General features: G+C 34.1%; 1 protein-coding gene and 1 long non-coding RNA gene across 8 annotated transcripts in view; one reads left to right on the forward strand and one right to left on the reverse strand.

Moving 5' to 3' along the window:
• Positions 1-5: 5 nt before the first annotated feature.
• Positions 6-20,159, reverse strand: LOC119075606 (kinesin-like protein KIF21A). Of its 7 annotated transcripts, none has more exons than XM_037182076.1 (23): positions 19,844-20,159; positions 13,474-13,533; positions 12,411-12,633; positions 12,116-12,352; positions 11,948-12,042; positions 10,971-11,890; positions 10,744-10,899; positions 10,218-10,418; positions 9,938-10,152; positions 9,715-9,867; positions 9,560-9,659; positions 9,031-9,494; positions 8,748-8,968; positions 8,195-8,276; positions 5,055-5,143; positions 4,493-4,642; positions 3,034-3,169; positions 2,864-2,969; positions 2,476-2,803; positions 2,290-2,410; positions 2,043-2,228; positions 1,772-1,962; positions 6-1,688 (listed from the first exon to the last, which is right to left on the reverse strand). In XM_037182076.1, the coding sequence occupies exons 2-23, from the start codon at positions 13,515-13,517 to the stop codon at positions 1,634-1,636; spliced, it is 4,473 nt and encodes a 1,490-aa protein (XP_037037971.1). In that variant the 5' UTR covers positions 13,518-13,533; positions 19,844-20,159; the 3' UTR covers positions 6-1,633. The 7 variants fall into 7 exon arrangements, with proteins under 7 accessions (XP_037037971.1, XP_037037972.1, XP_037037973.1 ...); XM_037182077.1 differs by lacking the exon at positions 19,844-20,159 and adding an exon at positions 18,242-18,262; XM_037182078.1 differs by lacking the exon at positions 4,493-4,642.
• LOC119075619 overlaps positions 6,539-21,239 on the forward strand; it is a 40,130-nt gene continuing 25,429 nt past the window's right edge. The window contains exons 1-2 of the long non-coding RNA XR_005087426.1: positions 6,539-6,663; positions 8,239-8,244. This is a non-coding gene — a long non-coding RNA (uncharacterized LOC119075619). The remainder of the gene's footprint in view (positions 6,664-8,238; positions 8,245-21,239) is intronic.

The following is a 21,239-nucleotide window of genomic DNA, read 5'->3' on the forward strand; positions in this document are numbered from 1 at the left end:
ATGCATTTTATTGTTAGCAATACTTTAATAAAAATAATTTTATTGAAGGCTTAGCTAATTACTAACTATAGTCTTTGCAAACATAATTTTGGTATACATTGATCAGGAATCAATTTTTGTTTTATGTTGAACGGCTATGTTTTACAATCACAGAATATTTATGAAATCTAATTGTAATCCAGCAGTTCGCCACTCTATTTAACATGTTAATTGAATGTTTGGAAAACAAATTTCTTCTTGGTACATTTTTGATTTTATTTTTTGTTATTACAATTGGAATCTACGAATCTGAGCAAATAATTGTGTGGTTTTTTTAATTGAGCAATAAATGTTCTTATATATATCGAGGCTGTTACCGAATTTTGTTTGTGTATCAAATTTTCACTGATTAACAACATTTGTTTACTAAGTAATTAGCATCTCGATACGAGATTCTCGCATAGGACGGCGTCACATTTAGAAAATGAAAGTAGCAATAAGTCGCTGACATTGAATTTATTTTAACGAATAGAGTCTGAACCGGTATGTCCCATACCATAATTTCGACGAACCTTTGAGTTATTATGAAAATATCTTTCAAGTTCTCGGTAATTTTGCAGTAGGTAGTTTCCATTTTAATTTAGGATTTTAAGATGGTGAAGAGTAGAGAGAAAAATGTGACGTCCTAGTAAAGGCTTGATTTCACTTACCAAAAAAGTACTCCGTGTGAGAGACAAAATTGAATTTTTTAAATTTTTCCTTTGTTTACTTGACAGCCTGCTCTCTCACGACTCTCACACGGAGTACTTTTCGTTGACTGGAAACCATACTTCTGTCTAAATATGTTGAAAGAGATAGAGACGAAATAATTGATATAGAATTTAGAATACGATAACTGCAATGGAACTGTGTAACATGACTTGTCGAGAATATTTGCTCAGTATAATATGTTTATACAGAGAGTGAGCACACGAGAAAATGGAAATATGATGGGATCATAAAAAGAATCGTGTCAAGTTAAAATCTTTGTAGGCTGGACCACTATTCTACCAAATACATATTGTGCAAAAATGCATTATAACTGGCCTCTTGCCAACTGGAAAGATTCGTGTGAAATTTGATGATCCGAGGCGAAACCGAGGTCATTAGTGACCGTTCATATACAACTTTAATCGCAACCCTACACACGTTAACAGTTGAGCAAAGTATATAATTCATCTGACAATATATAGAGTATGACACCGCGACTTAGAATTGATAATGTTTGCACAATATGTGGCGCATCAAGGTGGAACAATTGCTCGAGTAATCAGTGTAGATAAATATGGTATGTAATACTGTTATGTTTGAGGAAAGGAGTTTACGTAAAATCTAAAATAAAATTCAAATTAAAATAGTTTAATAAAACAAATTATTTGAAATTGTCATTTAATGCTTTTGAAATTAAGTTTGTTTTTTACTCTTTTGATTTGATTATTTATCGTCATTAGTCCTTCATAAAAACTCGTAAATGCTTCTTCTACATCTACTTACTACTCACTTAAATATAGAAATATATGCCTTTGTGTGTGTTGTGTAAATAGTTTGTGTCGTTAGAATATTTTTGCTTTAATTTATAATGTCAAGTGCGTCAAAAAATAATAATTTAAGATATTTAACTAACAAAGCCTCTTGAGTTTGTAAATCTCCAGATCCGCACCTCACCAGAACTGTTGCGAAAATTAATTTTGTTTAAAATTCTTTCTTTCAAACTATATTGTCAATGAAATACGAAAAAAAAAGTTTCACTTACTTTGCCGCCGTGTAGATGAGAGATCGATCCGATACAATATTATTGATCGGAGAGTCAGTTTTTATTTCGGCAAGACTATCACATGATTCAACATTCCACAACCGAAGATATCCACCGCGACAACTAGTTAACAAAATATTTTCGCTTATTGTCATACCAGAAACCCATCCTTTGTGAGCATTGTTAAGAGACTGCAACAGGAAAACAAAATTGTTTCGTTCATAGAATCAACAATTTCCATAGAAAACTCATCAATTTCAAATTTACTGACCTGCTTCAATTCACCATTACGCAAATCCCATCTTTTAATACCTGAATCTCGACTTCCTGAAAATAAGGCAGCATCTGCTCCCAAGGCATTGTTTGTTACAGCCAATGACTGTACGCCATCATAATGCGGTGGTTCTAAATGCAGTAGTGGCATCACCAGTCCACCATTCGACGGAACCTCGAAAACCTACAATCAAAATCAATTTGTAGTTCACAATCGCATTAATGTTGAAAGCAGATTGATTTACTTTAACATAGTGATCTTTTGAGCCAGTAGCAACGAAATCCGTATTATTTTCACCCTTCCAAGATGTAACGCACATCACAGCGGCTTGATGCCCACCGGACAATTTACCAAGGCAATTGAATCTGAATGCACAAAATTTTCAACGATGAGAGGCACCCTTTATCAATTTCATGGAATAAGAACTCACGAATTTAAATCCCAAATTCTGACTTTATCCGATGCAGATGAGAACAAATTTCCCGACGCGCCAATACATAATGCAGTTATTGGGCTTTCACCGTTTTGAAGTAGGCCTGGATTCGATACGCCAGTGTAGACCGATCCGGATGAGCAAAGAATTTTTACTGGCTTAGTATATCCTGCTCGATTGTCCCAAACTCTGACAAATGCCCCACAAGCAGTGAACAGTAAATTTGTTTTGCGGTCATGTGCCAGTGAAACGATGGGTCCCGGATGAGAAATCAAAGAAGAGGGCCGTGATTCATGTTGCATGTCCCAGATTTTCACACTTCGATCTGTTTGAAATTTTCCAAATTCAAATTTTTGTTTTTTGTCTTAATTTTAATAAAATTTACCAACGGAACCGGTGTATAAAATGTTATCATTGACCAGTAGCGATAAAACGGAACTGCTATGACCTTCGACCACATGAGTGCAAACTAAAGGAACCCCAAGCTTTGCCTATAAATGGAATCGACGTATTAGTCCTACTCTCAAATGCAAATCATTTCCACAGTCAAATTACCTTTTCATTAGTCACCCTTATAACTCCTCCTGGTGTTGGATCGGTCTGGCCAGCTCCCAGTCGTGAAAATACATCAGTGTCTTCACGCGAAAGAAGTCGCCGAAGTGCCAGTGGCGTACGTGTCACGTCCTCATCTCTTTGTTGATTTAAATACAAACAGATTTAGAACAGTTAAGACAATTAGCAGAAACAAAATCAGAATTATCGGCTACACCAACACAACATCGTTCGGAATCACTTCCATTATCTATTAACCAAAACCAATCGAACATTGCTATTGAACTGTGTTTGGAAAAAATATTTTAAAAGGACAACGAAATTAGAAGAAAAAGCAAACAAAGTGTGTTGCCATTCCATGTCCATGCTATTTTTATGCTAGCGTAAATAGTTTTTTATACGTGCAAAAGTCAAACCTCATTATACTATTTAACCTTGCCAAAACGGTTGAAACATTTTAGCAAAAGCTACGATAAAGATATGGGATAGTCTCCTGTTAATGTGGTCTTAAATGTATCTAAAAATGTATGAAATAAAATTATATTGCATCAACCCCTACCAATCCTTTGACTCCTCGATTGTAACAAATTGATACGCTTTGGTTTGTGATTTTTTTTTTGTTGACAAGGGATGACTTTTTTGACCATTCAATTCAGAAATTATCAAAACAGTAATGCTATGAATTTGTCCGTCTATATATGTTGTAATAACTTGTATTTATGACTGGGCCCTTTATAGCTTCGGTATTTTTTTAATAGTCATGTAAAATACGAATCTTGTAGAATCATATCGGGTTTCCCGGTGTTATCTATTTAATTTTAAGAATGATAAAACGATACGACTATCGTAGTAATAACGATTTTTGGAATTAAAATTTCTGAGATCTCTGGGTCGTACAATGTTGTTGGTCCGATTGTGATTACAAGGTCACATCTTTGACAATCCTGGATTAATGTTGTCGAATTTTATACAACCAATTAAAGATTACACAGCCAAAATAATCAAAATCTACAAAAGGATGACAATAAGAAGGGAGCAAAGGGAGAAAAAGGTTTTATGTATGAATATACAAGCTGACACGTGGACGAAATCATGATCAAATACAGCGTAATGCATCGGACAACTTTCCTTTTTCGTGGCAAAATGATTGAACTTGGTAGAAACCAAGGTAGAAACGATAAAAGAAACAAGAATTTAAACTCTGTCTAGCTAAAAACAGATTTTTAGTCACCGTAGTAGGAATCAGTTCATACCACAAATTCAACTAATTCCAATCTAAAACCATGAAAATAATAAGGTTCATAGAGATCGTTATCCTGAACAAAATCAATTTACAACCCTCTACATGTGAAAGCTATCTTTCACGTTAACACGAAAAAGGAAAGGATGCCCATTTCAAAAGAAAATTTTTAAAAAATCTACCCAAAACAAAGTAAAATAAAGAGAATTTTAATCAACTTACAAAATTGGCGAAGCTTTATTCAAAAATTGTTTTCGTGCGATGCGTGGTGATACCGGTGCTGTTACGGTGTCAAATGTTTTTCGTGAGAAAATTGGTGATGCTGATTTTTTCGATGATGTTTGTCGATTCACAGGCATTGGTAAGAGTCCTCTGTTATCATTATGAGGTAATTGTTTTTGTTTGATTTAGAATGGTTTCATAAGTTTAAAAATGTAGAGAAAAAACAACTAAATAAAATTAACTTCCGTCCAGAATTCACTGTCATTATTATTTTCAATCTAAATTTTATTTGGAATCTAAGGGTACGTATCCACTGCTCACTCAATGACACTCAATCTATTGCTAGAGCATTTGGAATTGTAGTGAAAACATTTCTGAAACACAATATTCACAAAAGCGGCGGAAGGAAATTAAATTAAAATTCTACCACACACAACATGCAACATCAAAATTAAAAATTTACGAAAAATTGTTACCAAAACAAAGCAAATATTTCGTTCCTTATAATTAAAACACGGAAATGTTTTCATTGTCATAAATAAAGAAATTCAACTGAACTTACTTCAAGGACCCAGGTGCGCTCGGAACTCGTGCCAGCGGTATAAAACTTCGGCTGTTTTCTGGTTGATTAAATGACCGAGTCATCTCATTCTGTAAATTAGAACATTCACAAATATCTGATGTTTAAAAACGAAAAAACTCTTTACTCCAATGACTCGTATGACCAAAGGTCATTGACCATCACTTTTAATAATAAAATTTTTATATGTAAATTGTCTAAAATGACTAAGTACCTAGTCCTTATTCAGTAGTAAGTCAATTAATTCACCTTTTCTACTGGTATATTGAAGAGGGTTCAATTAGATTGCGAATCGATGTTTTATGTATCAAAACATGTACAAAGATTCACACTCTTATTTGCTTAATGTGAAAGAAAGTTACTTTGGGCACAAACAATTATAGGGAGAACAAACAGAAGATATGTGAAACAAACATACTTTTCTCAAGCGACCTTGACCGACTATAAATTTACATCTTTAAAAACGTCTAATTGGCTTTTTCGTAAAATATAAATTGGACGGTCTGACGCAGATGATCTAAGATGTAAAATGAGATAATTTAACTAAATGAGACCGGGAGAACTCCATTTATAAATCAACAAACAAAAAATTGTCAGAACAAAACCATAATAAACACCTAGATGCAAAATGAAAAACTTTTCCTTTAATTTATTCTAATTTACAAAATAAATAAAATTATTGCCAAACACAATAAATAAATTTTTACTGACTAATTAATGAACTCATCATCTAATTAAGTTCAGATGCCACAGAAAAAATCTAAAAACTAAAAAATAAACCAACACTTGAAACCACAATCCGTTCAGCCAATTTGCTGTTGGTCTCTCTAATTTAGCCGGCTCAAGTCATTGATAATTCTGGAAAATAATTTGGAATTTTGTGTTCGATTAGGTTTCACAACTTTATCGGAGTAAGCGTGAATCCGTTAAAAGAAAATCGGGTTATAGCTCAAACCAAATGGAAACATTGATTTAGACGTTAGACATTTAGCATTCTTCTTTTCGTAAATTAGATTGCTTGTTTTGTTGGTGAATGTGTAAGCAGAACAGCATTGATTGAATGATAAAGCTAATGTTATCAAAACGTACTTAGTTAATGATCTAAAGTAGAATTATGATTATATGTCCACTCTGAGATTCATTTAAAAAATACTAGAGAGTTTGCGTAAATGACATATAACTTATAAGTCAACTTATAAATCCGAATTTATAAGTTATAAGTAAGTCAGTTATAAGTTGTAAGTCATAAGTTATATGTCAACCACCTATAAAGTGAAAGTTATTAGTTTATAAGTTTATAGGTCAAAAGTATAGTTTATAGAGATAGAAGATCATATAGGATCATATAGAGCAATCAAACTTTAGAAACCAGTCTACAATGACGTCGATAATCCCAAACATATAAAAGTCAACCCACAAAAGCTTGTAAAATCCATCAAAATGTTGAAGTTCTTGGGCTGAGAAGAGTTAGCAGCGACGGAGGACGAAGAAATTTTGCATCATAATGCCTATCTCAACTTCACAAACACAGCTCACGTAAAAAATCTGAGACATGTCCATCATTATTGTCAAAAATTATGGTCCTGTCTCTGTTGGCAGTTACAGCTCTTCAGGATGAAGAGCTATGAAAGCTTCGGAAGTTTGGTCGGCAAGTTTATCCCTAAAGTCAGAAAAATTACAATGATCGCAAATTATTTTTCTTCGTTGACTATTCCTAACTATTCTCAGCCCCAGAACTTCAAGATTTTGATGGATGTTACATGATTTTGTGGGTTGACTTCTATATTTTTGGAATTATTGACGTCATTGTAGGCTGGTTTCTAAAGTTTAATTGGATCCACTATCTTCTTACCTCTATAACTTTCGACTTACTATTGACATATAAACTTATGAACGTCCAACTTTCACTTTATAGGTGGTTGACTTATAACTTATGACTTACAACCACCTGACTTATAACTTATAAATTTGGATTTATAAGTTGACTTATAAGTTACACGTCATTTGCGCAAACTGTCAATTATGAAAGTTATACGGTTATTCTATGTACTTTTAAGTAAAAACGTTGGTAGTGTTAAAACATAAAAAAAAAACATTTCTCGAAGAAAAAACGAGCCAAGATGAATTCGCCAGAGGTAACAAAACAGCGAGTGCAGAATTCATGAAAACTGTTCGAGTGTACGCAATGTGTCTCAACCACTGCGAGACAAGTAAAGGTTTATCTCTTTGCGATTACTCTGGATTCAAGCTTCCAACAATTTAGTTCAAAAGATGTTTGCTTGAATAGTTTCATTTTCTTATGTAAGGTCAAAAAAGTATAAATACGATTGATATCTAGGCGTAGGCGCCTAGGCAGTTAATACATAAATTTACAAACTTTGTCACATTGTTGGCATATTGAGTCTTTCATATTATCGTTCTCTTGTATGAGTTAACCCTCCTTTGCGCGAAATTTTATTTGGCCTCAAATTATTTGCAGTTTTCATGTTCACATTTCTCACATAACATCGTCATAATATAAAATAAATGTTTTTTTAATGTTTTCAAAGACTAAGACGATGGGTACTACCCATTGGGTAGTGTGATAACATTTACCCATTTACTCAAGTTTGTTTGAGATTGTGACAAAATTTATTTAAGTCGTCTCTTTTTTCAAAAGATCTTATTGTATGCAGCCTCTCAGAAGCTGCCAACCATCTGTTATTGACAGGAAAGGCAAAGAAAAACTCAAGATATACAGTCAATGTGGTCTAATACAATAAAATGATTGTTAAAACTAATGAAGTAAAAGATTTGATTCACACTTTTGACGATAACTTTGAACACTTTTGACGCTTACAACAGGGCAGGTTAAAACTAGACGCTTCAGTAATTCAGGGATGACTAAGGAAAGTAAATAGAATTGCTAGCAGATTGTCTTTTAAATAATTCAACTTCATTGTCTTTGGGTCTTGTGAAATCGACTCACAACCCAACTCATTGGAGAAAAATAGATTAGTCGCTACTCGATTAACTGATTTTAGCGACACACATTTGCAAATGGCTAGGCGAATGACAACAATTAGTAATGAGATGCCGTGATGAAATGATGATAATAAAAAAACAATCCGTTAATTACTCACTTTATCCGAAACATCGCCGAACAAGAGATCCTGCGGAAGAGCAGTTCTTCGTCGTACTTTGGGCGTCTTTAAAGAAGAGTCACTGAAAAATTATGGTCAGAAATTTTAGTTCACATCGCAATTGCTTTTTATTAAAATCACAATAATTATAATGTAATCTTCCGTTCATTCATGCTTAAACTGCACATGCAAATTGTTCAATCCAATCATTCGACTCACACATGAATTTTCAGCTCTGAGTAAAAAATATTTTCTTTAAAAATTTTGTTTCAGTTCTTAGAATGGAGACTATGCATTTCACCGATATACAAACTACTCAAAGGCCAAAGTAGACATTTAACTAATTGAAATTATTGGACGCTAGGCTTTCCAAGAGTATAATTACTTTCGGAATTGCCTGGATTTATTGGAAGATTGACTTGGACCTCTTCTCATACTTTTAACAAATATCCCAAAACGTAACAGATACCTCGATTGGACACTTGTTCACCCCTTAACAAAATATATCGGTGAAATGCAGGAATCTCTAAACTTGAGCGAATTAAATACTCACTCTGGATGCGGTGAAGTACTTCGACTGGACGGAGAGCTTGGCAAAATTTTATTCCCATGTTCTGAAATACGTTCGATTCCAGTGTTGTTTGGTTGCAGGTAAGCTATGTTACTGGTTAGATATTGTGAGTGGGGCAAAAATGTATCCGAAATATTCACACTCGGATTATTCGATAGAACGTGTTGCAGAAGTTGTTGTTGGATTTGGCTTTCTTGTTGCACCTTTGGAATTTAACATTGTTTTTAATGAATTCAACATTCGGATATATAATTCAACCACAAACCTCGTTCAATATCGCTTCACGCTCGCTCAAACGACTATTTGTTAAAGCAATATCACAGGTCTGTAATATTGCCGAATTACTCAACTTCTCGATCAAAAATTTCGCCTCTTCCACCGTTTGAACATCCTCAATCATACTGTTCAGCGCTTGAGATTCGTTCACCGTTTCTTTGCCATCTTCCAATTCCATTATCGAATGCTGTACTTGAGTGATGTTCTCTTGAATGTAATTCAAATTAGCAGATAGGGTGTCCTCTTCGGAAGCTAAATCAAGAGTCGGTTGGATTTTCTGTCGTCTCTGAACATTGGCCAGTTCTCTGCTTAGATCCTCCCTTTCCGCTATTAGTCGTTCAAGTTCACGTTCCAACTCTATGACAGCTTGTTTGCTTCGGGCTGCACGATTAATGGTTCGTAAAACTGATTCCCATTTGATTCGAGCTTGTCGAGCACTAAATGCTTGTGACGCTAATGACAAACGAATGACATTGAATACATTAAATTGCCATTAAAAAGGGTTGTTGGATTAATACCGTTCTTTTTGTTTGGAAGACGCCCAGCAGCCTTTACACTCAAATGTTTAGTTTTGTCTTTTTTCAATGCGTTCACCTGTTCGGATCGTCGTTTTAATATCTGCAAAATTTTGAAATATTAAATGAGGCGAGACAGAAATGCCGATTTGGTCTACCTGATCCTTCGCTGCTTGTTGAGCTTCCAGTGACTTGATGGTATTTAATTGCTTCCGAGCTTCCTTTCGAAGCTTGGAAATTTCTTTGTTTTTCCGTCCGTCCTCTTCCCTGTGACGATTATTCTCTTCAGTCATCTTGCGCATCAATTTTATCTGCAAAATGAGAAATAATAAAAATTCCTTAATGAGATACCATTTGTGAGACAGTTCTATGTTTCATTACCTTGGCCGACTTCATCTCGAACAGGTCGTTCTTCAAAGTACGCAATTGAGAATCCTGGGATTGTAATTCACGTTGCTGTCTTACGTGCTCCTTTTGTGCTGATTGCAGCTTGCGCAACTCTTTTTGCATATCTGATATTTTTCGTTCGTACTCATCGCGAACTTTCTTTATTTTGTCCGATTTGTCGTACAATGAATTCGTAATTCCACCAACGCCTTTAATTGGGTCAAAAAATGATTTTTAGCAAAAACTATAAAACTGAAAAATAGTTTCTGTTTACCCGCTTCCATGGACATGTTCGCCAGTACTTGATCTCGTTCTTGTTGAGTGTTCTGAATTTTCGAATTCAAAACATTGAGTTTCTCTTCATAGTGCTGTTTCATTATTTTCAATCGATTTTGTGATAATTCCAGTTGTTCGATTAATTTGGTTTTTAATTCGATGTCTGAGCTTAGGTCGTTCAGTTCAGCTTGCATTTCGCCTGTAAAGCATTTTTACGTAAGAATTTGGCCTTCATAACCGTCAAGGAAGACGACATTGTCATGAAACATTGAGTGTAATGGAATGAAGTAATTGTACAGTTTCATCATCAAAGGAAATGTTTAAGCTAAAATTAAGGACAATAAGGACACAAAGACCTTCGTCAAACAGAAAAAATGTATTACAAGAAGATTAAGCGCATTACACAAGATCAACGTTAGTATTGTGTTAGTACAAGTGGCACCGTTTACTGTCGTTTAATATTAAATCATAAAAAGGGCCGATAAAACGGATGGCATTTTTGTTTTTAAAAATTTCTTACTTACCACAATCTTCAGATTCTGAATCACTGTCCGAATCCGAATCATTCTCACCACGTTCGTTAGCATTGTTCTCAATTCCAGGTAAAGAACGAGACATTAGAGTTTCACGTTCCTTTTCCAACTCTTTTTTGGCTATACCAATAACAACATCAACATCATCTATGCCATGTCAGAACAATTCAAGGTTAATCTAAGCACCATTGGTTTATAAGCACACATAATCAACTTACCACTTCTACCTGCCTTTATGAACGCTGGATTTCTCGGGCTGTTGATGGATTTTTTGAGTTGCTGGTACATTTGATCTGATTCAATAAGGCGAGCCTGTAGCTTTTCAATTTCCTGTAAATATCCACTTATCAAATCCGTAACGGATTTGTCTGAACCGGCTTCACTCCAATCTTGAACGGCTTTGTTTGTGAGCAAACCGACATTTCGTTCTGTTAAATTATTTATTGTCTCTTGCATCGCCTTGATCCGTTGCTGCATTCGCTTGTTATCCGCTAACAACATAGCCGATTCTTGAAATGCGTCCGTTATCGATGTATTGCCTTCAGCGTCAACGCATCGTTTTCCCTGTTTATATTCCAATAATTCCAATTGAAGTGCTGCAATTTCTCTGCGCAACGACGAAATCGTTCGCGAACTTTGATCTTGGTTGATTTGGACGCGATTCTTAATATTCCTCGCTCGGTTAGCATACTTGAGTGTGTTAAGTGTTTCCATGAAGTCACGATCACTGGGCGAAATGCAAGCGATCATAAGAGTTTGACTATTTCCCCCCAACGAGTCTTGAAGCAGTCGCGTCAGCTTCGAGTCTCTGTAGGGAATGTGTGAGGCCTTTTTCGACTTATCGCCTAATGCGGATATGACATTGCCCAAAGACAATAATCCGCAATTAATTGAAATTCCCTCACGGGCTCTTTCACCTGTGGCACCAGTCCGCTTCAACCTTTCTGAGCCAGCCAAATCGACGAAATGGAACTTCGATGTTAAAGTTTCCAAGTCATCCTCTGGCATTCCACTTTCTTCACATGAAATCACTCGCTGTCGACGAATCAAAATGGTAAACAAAGCATGACTTCGGGACGATTGTGCGTTCATTTGTGTAGAAGCTGTTGTCCGAGCCAGCGCTCCTTGCTGCAGACATCTGGCGAATTAAAACAATGAATGCAACATGTAAGAAAAGAGCTCGATTCTCGCATACCTCATGGCATCAGTAGGTCCGTTTAATGGTTTGATTGTAGCACCTGTGACGGCAATACCACCAGCAAGGTCTTCATGGATCTTGTAAACCTTTGACTGATTTATCGATAAAGAAATGGGTTTGAATATACCAACTACTTTGAACGACACACAAGATTATTGTCCTTACCTTATTGTAAGGATCCAGCAAGTCAATAATGTCTTCATTATATAACTCCATAAATTGAGCGGCTACACTAAATTGAATATTGCCCAGACATTCTCCATTTCCGTCGTAGGGATTTTGTTGTAATCTTTCGATACCGGCGAATATATGTCGTACAGCTCTTGGTATTATTCCTTCAAAATTTTCATGGACATCTGTTTCGAAACCCGTTCCCATTGTATAGGTTTTCCCCGATCCCGTCTAACGAAACGAAAAAATTATCATCGAGTCCATCGTTATGTTTTTAGTAAAATTGTACTTGTCCATAGGCTAACACTGTTGCGTTATAACCTTTCAGCGATCCCTCCACCAACCGATCCACAGCACTGTTGTATATTTCAGCTTGCTGGATGAATGTATCAAATACAAAGTCGAATGTGAATGCTTTGTCGGCACCAAGAATTATTTGTGGCTCATTCGGTGTGACAGTTGTGCACATACGGCACATATCAATCAGTTCACGTGGGATTTGTGGCCGAATTCTATTAAAAAACGATTAAAATTTTCCATGTAAAAATGCAAACACCCTGTTGAAGTATGTCCGCTTCAAAGTTACAACAACCTGCGATGATATTTAATATTTGAATTGAAGGTAAATATGGATATCAAATATCCATCAAGTATCAATTATGTCATATAGATATGAGTTAGAGTTAAAGCAAACGCTTTCATTTACATGTATGTATAAACATCAAAACCACTCAAGAAACTAAAATGTACAACACATTATGCTATATTGAATGATTATCGACCACTTCATTTCCCAAATTAAATGTAATTTATTTATTTTTTTACTTTTGGATTTCTTTAATTATGTTATAGCGGTTACGAGCCAATAAAAACTCCATAAAATTGTTAGGTCATTTTACATAAGTAGAGATGAAAAGTTAAAAAGTCCACTTTTTATGTGAATATTAGGGGTTTTTCTAGTTTTGCACAATTCATGCCTAAATGGTTGTTTTACTTTCGCGAACACAGTTCCATTCGGGTAAGTACATATAAGAAAAAAAAGCCGCATTGGTACATAGTGGTCGATTCTGTTTCTTGATTTGATCTAAGTTCTTCAACAGATTGAAAAAATGAATCTTTGTCGACAAAACCGCACTGAAAAGGTTGAGAGTATCTTCTATATATAATGTCACTTTACCAGCAATTTTTTAAACGTAACAACTGACGACTGGCTATGTTCCCTTTGCATAGCAAAACAAATGAAGTAAAAGATTGACTATCAATAATTTAAACAAAAGAATATCATCGGCCGCAGGAAGAACTTTTACGGACGGTCGAATGAATCGAATAAAAAAAAGAAAACAAATTCTTACCTAACGGCCACCCGTACAGACGTGTCCATCTCATCTTCGGCCATGGTTGATCAACTGTGTCTGAAAATGTAAAATATTATTTAAAGATTTTCTATTGAACAGACGACAAATGCGCAAATTAGTTTACAACTCCAGTTTAAACATATTGAATTCATATTGAAATTAGACTAGAAAAAAAAGGTACCAGGTGTGATGACCATAAATAAATATTCTGTTCAACACCGTTGGACTAATATAGTTGATCAAGTAGTGTGTTCTATGTTAAGCTTTAGAAATTAGAATGTTGCTGTTGCAGTAACAATAAACCCAATTTTTTTTGTAATAATTTAGCGCACATTCTCCTAAATATTTGTCTGTCAGAGCATAAACTACAGTCCCCTCCAGTTGCAAAAGTAATGCAAAACAGTTGTGCGAAGCAATGAAGCATATTTTTTAGTATATCGATTTAAGCTTTGGCTTTCACATCATAATAACAAAACAATGCAAAAATATTGTTGAACTTTCCTTATTGTGTAATGAGAGTGCAATGAACTACAGCTTAAGAGTGAGAACGTACATGAACCCTCAAATGTTTCAACTGATTTTATTTTGTTGGATTCTTTAAGAAAACTTCTTCGCATTGTTAGGTTTGTGTTGTGAAAAGCTTCTTTTGATTCTTTGTTTAAAGTTCAAATGTTATATACCTTTTGCTGTCGCGTTCTTATGCATTGCATCATGTAATTAAAATGGAAATGTTTCAAATATCCTCAGATTTAGAAAGTTACACAAAATATGCATTCCAATATGCAAGAATATTGACGCTGGTATTTCACATATTACCAGGACAAGACTTTCCGGTCTTCGTCGTTCCTCAATATACATAAATTATAAAAATATTCTAGCACAGAGTGGTCGAAAAAAATCTGTTTTGGACAAAAAACATTTCACGAAAGTTAAAGTCTTGCTGTCTCGAAAGTTATCTAAAAATTTACATGAAGAGATAGGCAAACATTTACATCCTTGACTTGAAAAAAAAAAATTGAAAACAAGTTTCAGTTTTATGATTTTTTCTTATATCGTGTGATAACAGATAGCCAATCCCATTTATCTCAGCACTAAGTGTTGTTCGATCATTACATAATTGTTAAATATACTGCGCCAATAGATGAACTCATCAATAATAGATCGGAATATGTTTTTAAAGCGTACTTAAGAGGTGTGATTGTCGGCTGTAAATAATAAACAAAGCAATAATTGTCCGACAAGTCTAGGTAAATTGAGTGTGTTGCAAGGTTTACTCAAATTAAATTAAATTGAAAAATTACTACAATGAAAAACCAATTGACAGATTCGAAAATAAAGTTATCTGGTTTCCATCAAGACTAAAGTGTATACCACACCACATTCAATGACAGCAGTAACTCTGGCTCGTACGTCTTTCAAGTTGAATAAGGATTTTTCATTCATATAAATCACATATAAAATCTTCGATGTTTTTTGAAATCTGAAAGCAACATACCGTTTTGCGAAAGCAGTTTCCTAACGTGAACTTAAATCTAAATAAGACAGATGATAAGAAAATGTGAGGAACAAATTATTTTCCGGAACAAGTAACTTCTACATATTTATTCAGAGATAAAGAATCTTCGCTTCAAGTGTTCCGAATTCGACTAAGACAGATGAAGACAGAATTCGACTGATGTAATTGAAAATCAAATTAAATTATTGCTCACTTTCAATATTTACACAAACATGAATCGTATAGGATAAGAGTCAAGTATTATGACGTTCGACAGTCGAAATCAATCCAAAAATTACAGTGTGTACGATTCACTTCGCAAGTAACGAAAAGTATAATACAATTTGATGTAACATAAACCTAAAGGTCAGTCTGTCGAAGTACACGAACCGTGAACGATTTTGTAGAGTCATCGGTTTTCATGGTGAAGGTCGAGCTGAAGTAGTAAATCTAAAGATTTCAATCACAACAACAATGGTTTCAAATGGTACAAAAACTATCAAACTAAGACTGCACCAAGAACAACCTTAAAGTCGAGTCGAGAATAATAGAAAAATTTAAATTTAAATTAACTAGAAGCTGATGGTATATATTGTCTTTTTGGGAAACATCTGCAGGCGTTGAAATGTTTTCAAAATCAGTTTTACATTTTTGATCAGATTCTTAATTTTGCTATACAGAAAACTCAATAATTTACGATACGAGTGACTTTAGGAGACAATTATGGACGCATATGGGACGCTATTCAGCACACTGCTGTAATTTGCATGAGAAATTTAACTTTTTTTTAAACAATAGAAATTCTTATGTTCTGCAGCAGCACAGAAATATAATTTTCTGTAAAAATGTTGTTAGTTTTTTTTGAAAATGCATGCGACATTGCGACACATACATTTGTTGCATATTCCATGACGAAATTGAACGATTGTGATATTTATATTGTAAGCTAAGGTGTCAAAAGGTGTTGTATTTGAATAACCCCAAAGCAATGAAAAGGGGAACTATGCTACATATGAAATAAAGAGAACATCGTATAGTGGGTGTCATTTTTAAGTTTTTGTAACTTGAGCCAATAATATTATTGTGTATTGGTTACCTAAGCAAAGCAGTTTAAATTGCTTGCTTATTGACGGCAGACAGTTGCAGGCCTTCCTTTCTAAACTTACAGGGGTTGAGTCCATTACAGAGTCTATTCACCACTTAACTAGAAATTCTACTATATAACAGAATGGAACTTTCGTATTTGAACCCTGAAGTTCAACTGAATCCCATCAATAAGAAAGTCCTTGATAAAACATTCTAAAATATGTAACGTCATGTTATTTCTTGTTTACACTCGTATAAGAAGCTATTAAGTTTCGTTCATGTGAAAAGACCATAGTGTTTTGACATATTTTTTTCACTTTTTCATATTTTTCTGCGCCCGCAGTCATTTTCGCTAATGATACTTGAAAGCTTTATGATATAAAGAAACGTATAGACAATTTGTGGATGAACTTTTATGGCATCTAAAGAGTTTTTGTGCTAATTGCTTATTTGTTTAGAAAGAAAAAATTGATTACGAATAACGAACAAAATAGTAGCAATTAAGCCAATATCACATTAAGTTATTTGTAAATTATATGAGCTGAAATTTCCATGAAATTTGCTAGAATACGGAACACCATTGTCTATTAAAATTGAGCAGACTTTTTCTTGAAATAAATTTTAACTCTGTTAAAATGCGTCATGTGTTCATTGTTCTAAAATTAAGTCATTCGACGTTTATTCTATTTATTATAACATCATTTCGTGAAAAGTTATTCAAATGAATCTGAGTTTTTTGTTTTCAATTTTGAATGCTACGTGGTCAGATGTTATCTAAATAATTTGAATGCTTTAACACTAACACAATTTCATTAACATGTTTTTAAGAACACCTGCCAGGGTAATGTTAGACTGTGAGGCGTATTCTTAAAAGCAAAAGTTTTTGCATATTTTCAATAAGAAAGATGAGAAAGAAACTGAACAAAAAAGTAATCTTTGCTAAGCTCCCCCGTACATTTTTAAACAAATAGATCACCAATTTTATGCATAAATTTTGGGAAAAAAATTCATTTCGAGAGACAATTTGTCATAATCGAATGAATACCTCGATGAATACAATATTACATTATTATGGATGTGCCGCATTTTATGGCAAAAACATCAACCGATTCTATATATCTTTTCTCAGTTAAATATTGTCTGACAAAATAAAACATTTCTACGTATTTAGTGTATAGAATTTTTAACGAATTCATTAATCATCACCACTAATATTGGCACGTATCTCCTAAACGGACAAGTTATATTTTAATTCTGAAACCTACGCGCACCACATACTTTTTCACCCGAAAATATAAAGATAATGAACTTTTATCATATTCATATTTCGATATTGATTACAAGGCTTGCAAATTAAAATCCATGAGTAGTGAATATCGTACGACCTCCGGCGAATAAAGAAAGAAACTAATTGCACAAAATCGAAATATTTCATTTTGATTGTTACACATTAGGCAGAACCTTTACCGTTGTTTCGTCAAAAGTGTGCGAGGAAAACATTATAAAGCTAAGACATGTCACTGAATAGGATCACTAATAATAAACGAAAACAACTTAGCATGGTTCTTGGATCATATATTAAGCTAAGGCTAGGCTTAACCTGACCAGAAATCTGGAAGTTTTGTTTTAAACCACATTACCTAAACTGACGATATCCAGGATTCAGATCATGTCAGGTCAGGTTGAATATACTAAAAGGCTTTTAGTGAAAGCAAAGTTCGGGGAAAATCAAGTTCAAGTGAACCTGAAGCAGGTACGTCTACTAGAAACTTAAGTTATTCATGCAGTGAAGGCAATAGCTGTACTAAATTGGTCTAGGTATAAACGGCAGCATGATCGATGAACCAAAGACATTGAGACCACTGGAACCATGAATGTTTAAGTTATCATCAGGCATTACGGGGTAAATGAAGGACTTTTTTCGTCCGCACACGCACACGTAAAACAATTGCGGCTGATTGTTGACCTTACAGTAAATAACTAACTGCTTGGTTGCATATAGCGAATTTTCAAATCGGATAGAAAGAATGTGCTAACTTCTAACTAAATCGTTACCGCGCGACCACTAAAAAAATAACACGACAAAGTCAAACACTTCCTTGAAGTTTGTCTTTGCAATTAAAAATTACAAAATTTCCTAAATAGAAACCGCAATTGTTTTCCCCAAATCATTAACCCACTCACCCACAAGATGAAAGTTTGCGTGGACATATATGATTCAAAACATCACAATAATAATCACATGAATGAACTCGCAATTGAAAGATTTAGAAGAAAAAAAAAATCAGATAAACGCAATACGATCACTTCCTTTGTTAATAAGAAACAAGAAACTTCACTGATATCGCTAGCTATACATTATTTTGAGTGCAACCGTATGAATGATCAATGAATAATCTTGTATATATGTTTGTCGATATACAAGATTATTCATTGATCATTGTGTGTGAATAAATGAATGTAATTGAATTTAATCATTCTAGATAAAGGTCACCATGTGTTGTATTGAGGATAGGAAGAAAATTTATGGTAATTTTCTTCAGCGAAAATTGGCGTATTCGCCGAAAAGACTGAGTCGCGTCCGAAGTTTACAATTAATTTCCCTTAAAGTAAAATCAGTTAGTTCAAAGACCTGCATAATTCTACATTTTTTATTAGCGAGCGAAACAGTAATTTGCGATTATTTTGTAAGTAATTAACGCAATACAACCGTTTTTTATGCTTATTCCAAATTACAAGCATATCATGTGTAAAAATTTCTATAAATAAACATGCGTTAAGTCTAAGCAAACACTCCGTAAATTAAGGTAAGCAAAGAAAAAAAAATCTAATTAAAACAAATTAATTCCGTCGAGTGGAGGATCAATATGGTATCGAAATGTGTAAAACAAATATTGTTTATGTAGAACATAATGATGACTAGAATTTACGATTATTTAGCTTTTAACGCAGCTGTGTGTAGGCGTATATTATGTTAAAGGTGATAAAAGTGATTTTCTTACAGGTAGCCACTCGTTTATCGAAACATTTGTTTGGCGAATTTCTGTTTTTAAATGCAAGTTGATTGATTAGATTAGTGAGTAATTTATGCTTCGCCAATTTATTATTGTGAATTCTCTCGGTTCAATATCAATATATTTTACAGCCATACAATCAATTCTATGGCTTACGATCGTTATACAGGTAATACCATAAACTGTTCAACATTTCAGTCGAGTAGTAATCTGTATTATGAGTCTACGGAACATATGTTGTATGTATGAGTGTATTGTATGGTTTATGCAAATGAGTTGAGCATAGTTCTCTTAGCCACAACCAAATGTTACAAAAATGTTACACCTTTTGTCAATAGAAAAACGTAGACTGTCTGAACATGTTAGACTGAATTTTATCTTACTTTCGCGTAGAATCGAAATTTGCGTAGAAGCGCCTCAAGTTTCACAAACACATTACATCATTAGCGCAACACGACCTTCAACAATCACGGAAATCTAACACCCGAGTCAATGAAGAGATGTATTTTTATGATATTTTTACCTAATTGAGCAACAAAATTATTCAAGTTTTGTTTGGGATTTCTATCGTCAAAGAAAAAACTCAATCAGTAACAACACAGAAAAAAAAGAGTTGCAATGAACGTATCAATGAGCTAGTCATGAATTTTGACGAAGCAATTGGATTTATTCTATTTGGTATTGGACGTGTGTGTGGGAGCACTTTAACCCAAATTAATTTACAACTTAATCGCGCAATGCATTGTCTGCACTGTACTAATTTAACACCTACCGATATTTACGGTCTTGTTGACAATATTCAATAAAAACTCAATATTTCCATCGTCACTGAAGGAGACAAAAAAAAATCACTTCATTCCAGCCATTTTTCGGTTTCGCAATCGATACACACAAATTATTAGATTCTCTGCGGAAATTCACTTCAGTTTTTAATGTTTTCTGAATAACACTTTGATTGTACGACAACGAAACGATTATTTTCCACTTATATTTCAGCAAACTAATAAAATTTCAAGCAAATGTTATTCACACAATCATGTTCGAGATGCAGTTCTCACGAGAATACGAAAAAAACTAAAGACTTTTTCAAAGCGACAAAAGCAAATGTCAATCAGGTGTAATTTTTGTTTTTTAATACAGCGGCTGTCGAAGTGTATGTGAAGTTGTGATACAGCCCGTTCTATGGTTTTATTTTCGATTTAGAAATTAGAACTTTTGTGACTTTCGATATTACAGTGTGTTTAACTTAAAGCGAGTTTTCAGTGCAACGTCTGACGTTAGAAGACATAAGGTTCTTTCAGAACGTTAAGAAGACAAATAAATGAAAACTTAATCATTTTGACATTAGCCTTAAGATAAAAACCAACACTCTCAGTTTCAATGTTCAACTTATTGCAAAGCTCACTATTGTTTGAGCTTGATGGAAAGCAAGGGCCCTCTCAATAGAACAAACTGACAAATTAAAATGAAAAGCCATATATTTAAATGTGTGTGTGACAGCTCCGTATACAGACAGACAGTTAAAAGGGACTCTTAATGTTAAAAGTAAAGGGACTCATAACGTCAAAAACAAAGTAAAGTTGACGTTTCGTGTTAGAGGTGTGTGTGTGTGTGATATAATTTTTCAATGAATTTCGCTCATAATTCCTCTATGTAGTCTACCTCTATGATGGAAAGTATTGGGTCATTGGTATGCTATGATTTTCCATGAAAATAATTGTTATACGGTGTTTGAACGGTAACAGACAGAGAATCTCTTTCTTGAGCGATTATACTGTACTGCTAGATACTAGTAGCATCATTTTAGAGTGGTACTCTATAAATAGAGTACTGAAATTGGACAGTGTATCAAACACATTTTGACAATGTAAAACATTTTCATACAAAATAGTACTCTATTTGGCAGCAGTCATTAGAAGCACTTTTGAAATTTTCATACAAAATAGAACTCTATTTGGCAGCTGTCATTACGAGCACTTTTGCTTGATGTGCGTTGCATGAACTCGTTAAATTCTGAATATTTAGACTATAAACTTTTTAACCTGATGAGCGCCGGTTGTGGTCTTACGAATGGAATGGTTCGACATAAAGCCTCCTTCATTAAAGTTTTTTCTTCGAAACCATGTCCATTTTTTACTTGCGGCTTCGAAAAACAAACGACATCTTAG

Source organism: Bradysia coprophila, unplaced genomic scaffold (genome assembly GCF_014529535.1).
Source record: "Bradysia coprophila strain Holo2 unplaced genomic scaffold, BU_Bcop_v1 contig_232, whole genome shotgun sequence".
Classification (NCBI taxonomy): domain Eukaryota; kingdom Metazoa; phylum Arthropoda; class Insecta; order Diptera; family Sciaridae; genus Bradysia; species Bradysia coprophila.

Excerpts from the sequence above, each read along its gene's own strand:
- LOC119075606 (XM_037182076.1), bottom strand. The coding sequence starts at position 13,517 with ATGGCCGAAGATGAGATGGACACGTCTGTACGGGTGGCCGTTAG. Across the intron at positions 10,153-10,217 it reads GAACATGTCCATGGAAGCGG|GCGTTGGTGGAATTACGAAT; the intron begins GTAAACAGAAAC and ends ACCCAATTAAAG. Across the intron at positions 3,170-4,492 it reads AATAAAGCTTCGCCAATTTT|AGATGAGGACGTGACACGTA; the intron begins GTAAGTTGATTA and ends AAATCAACAAAG.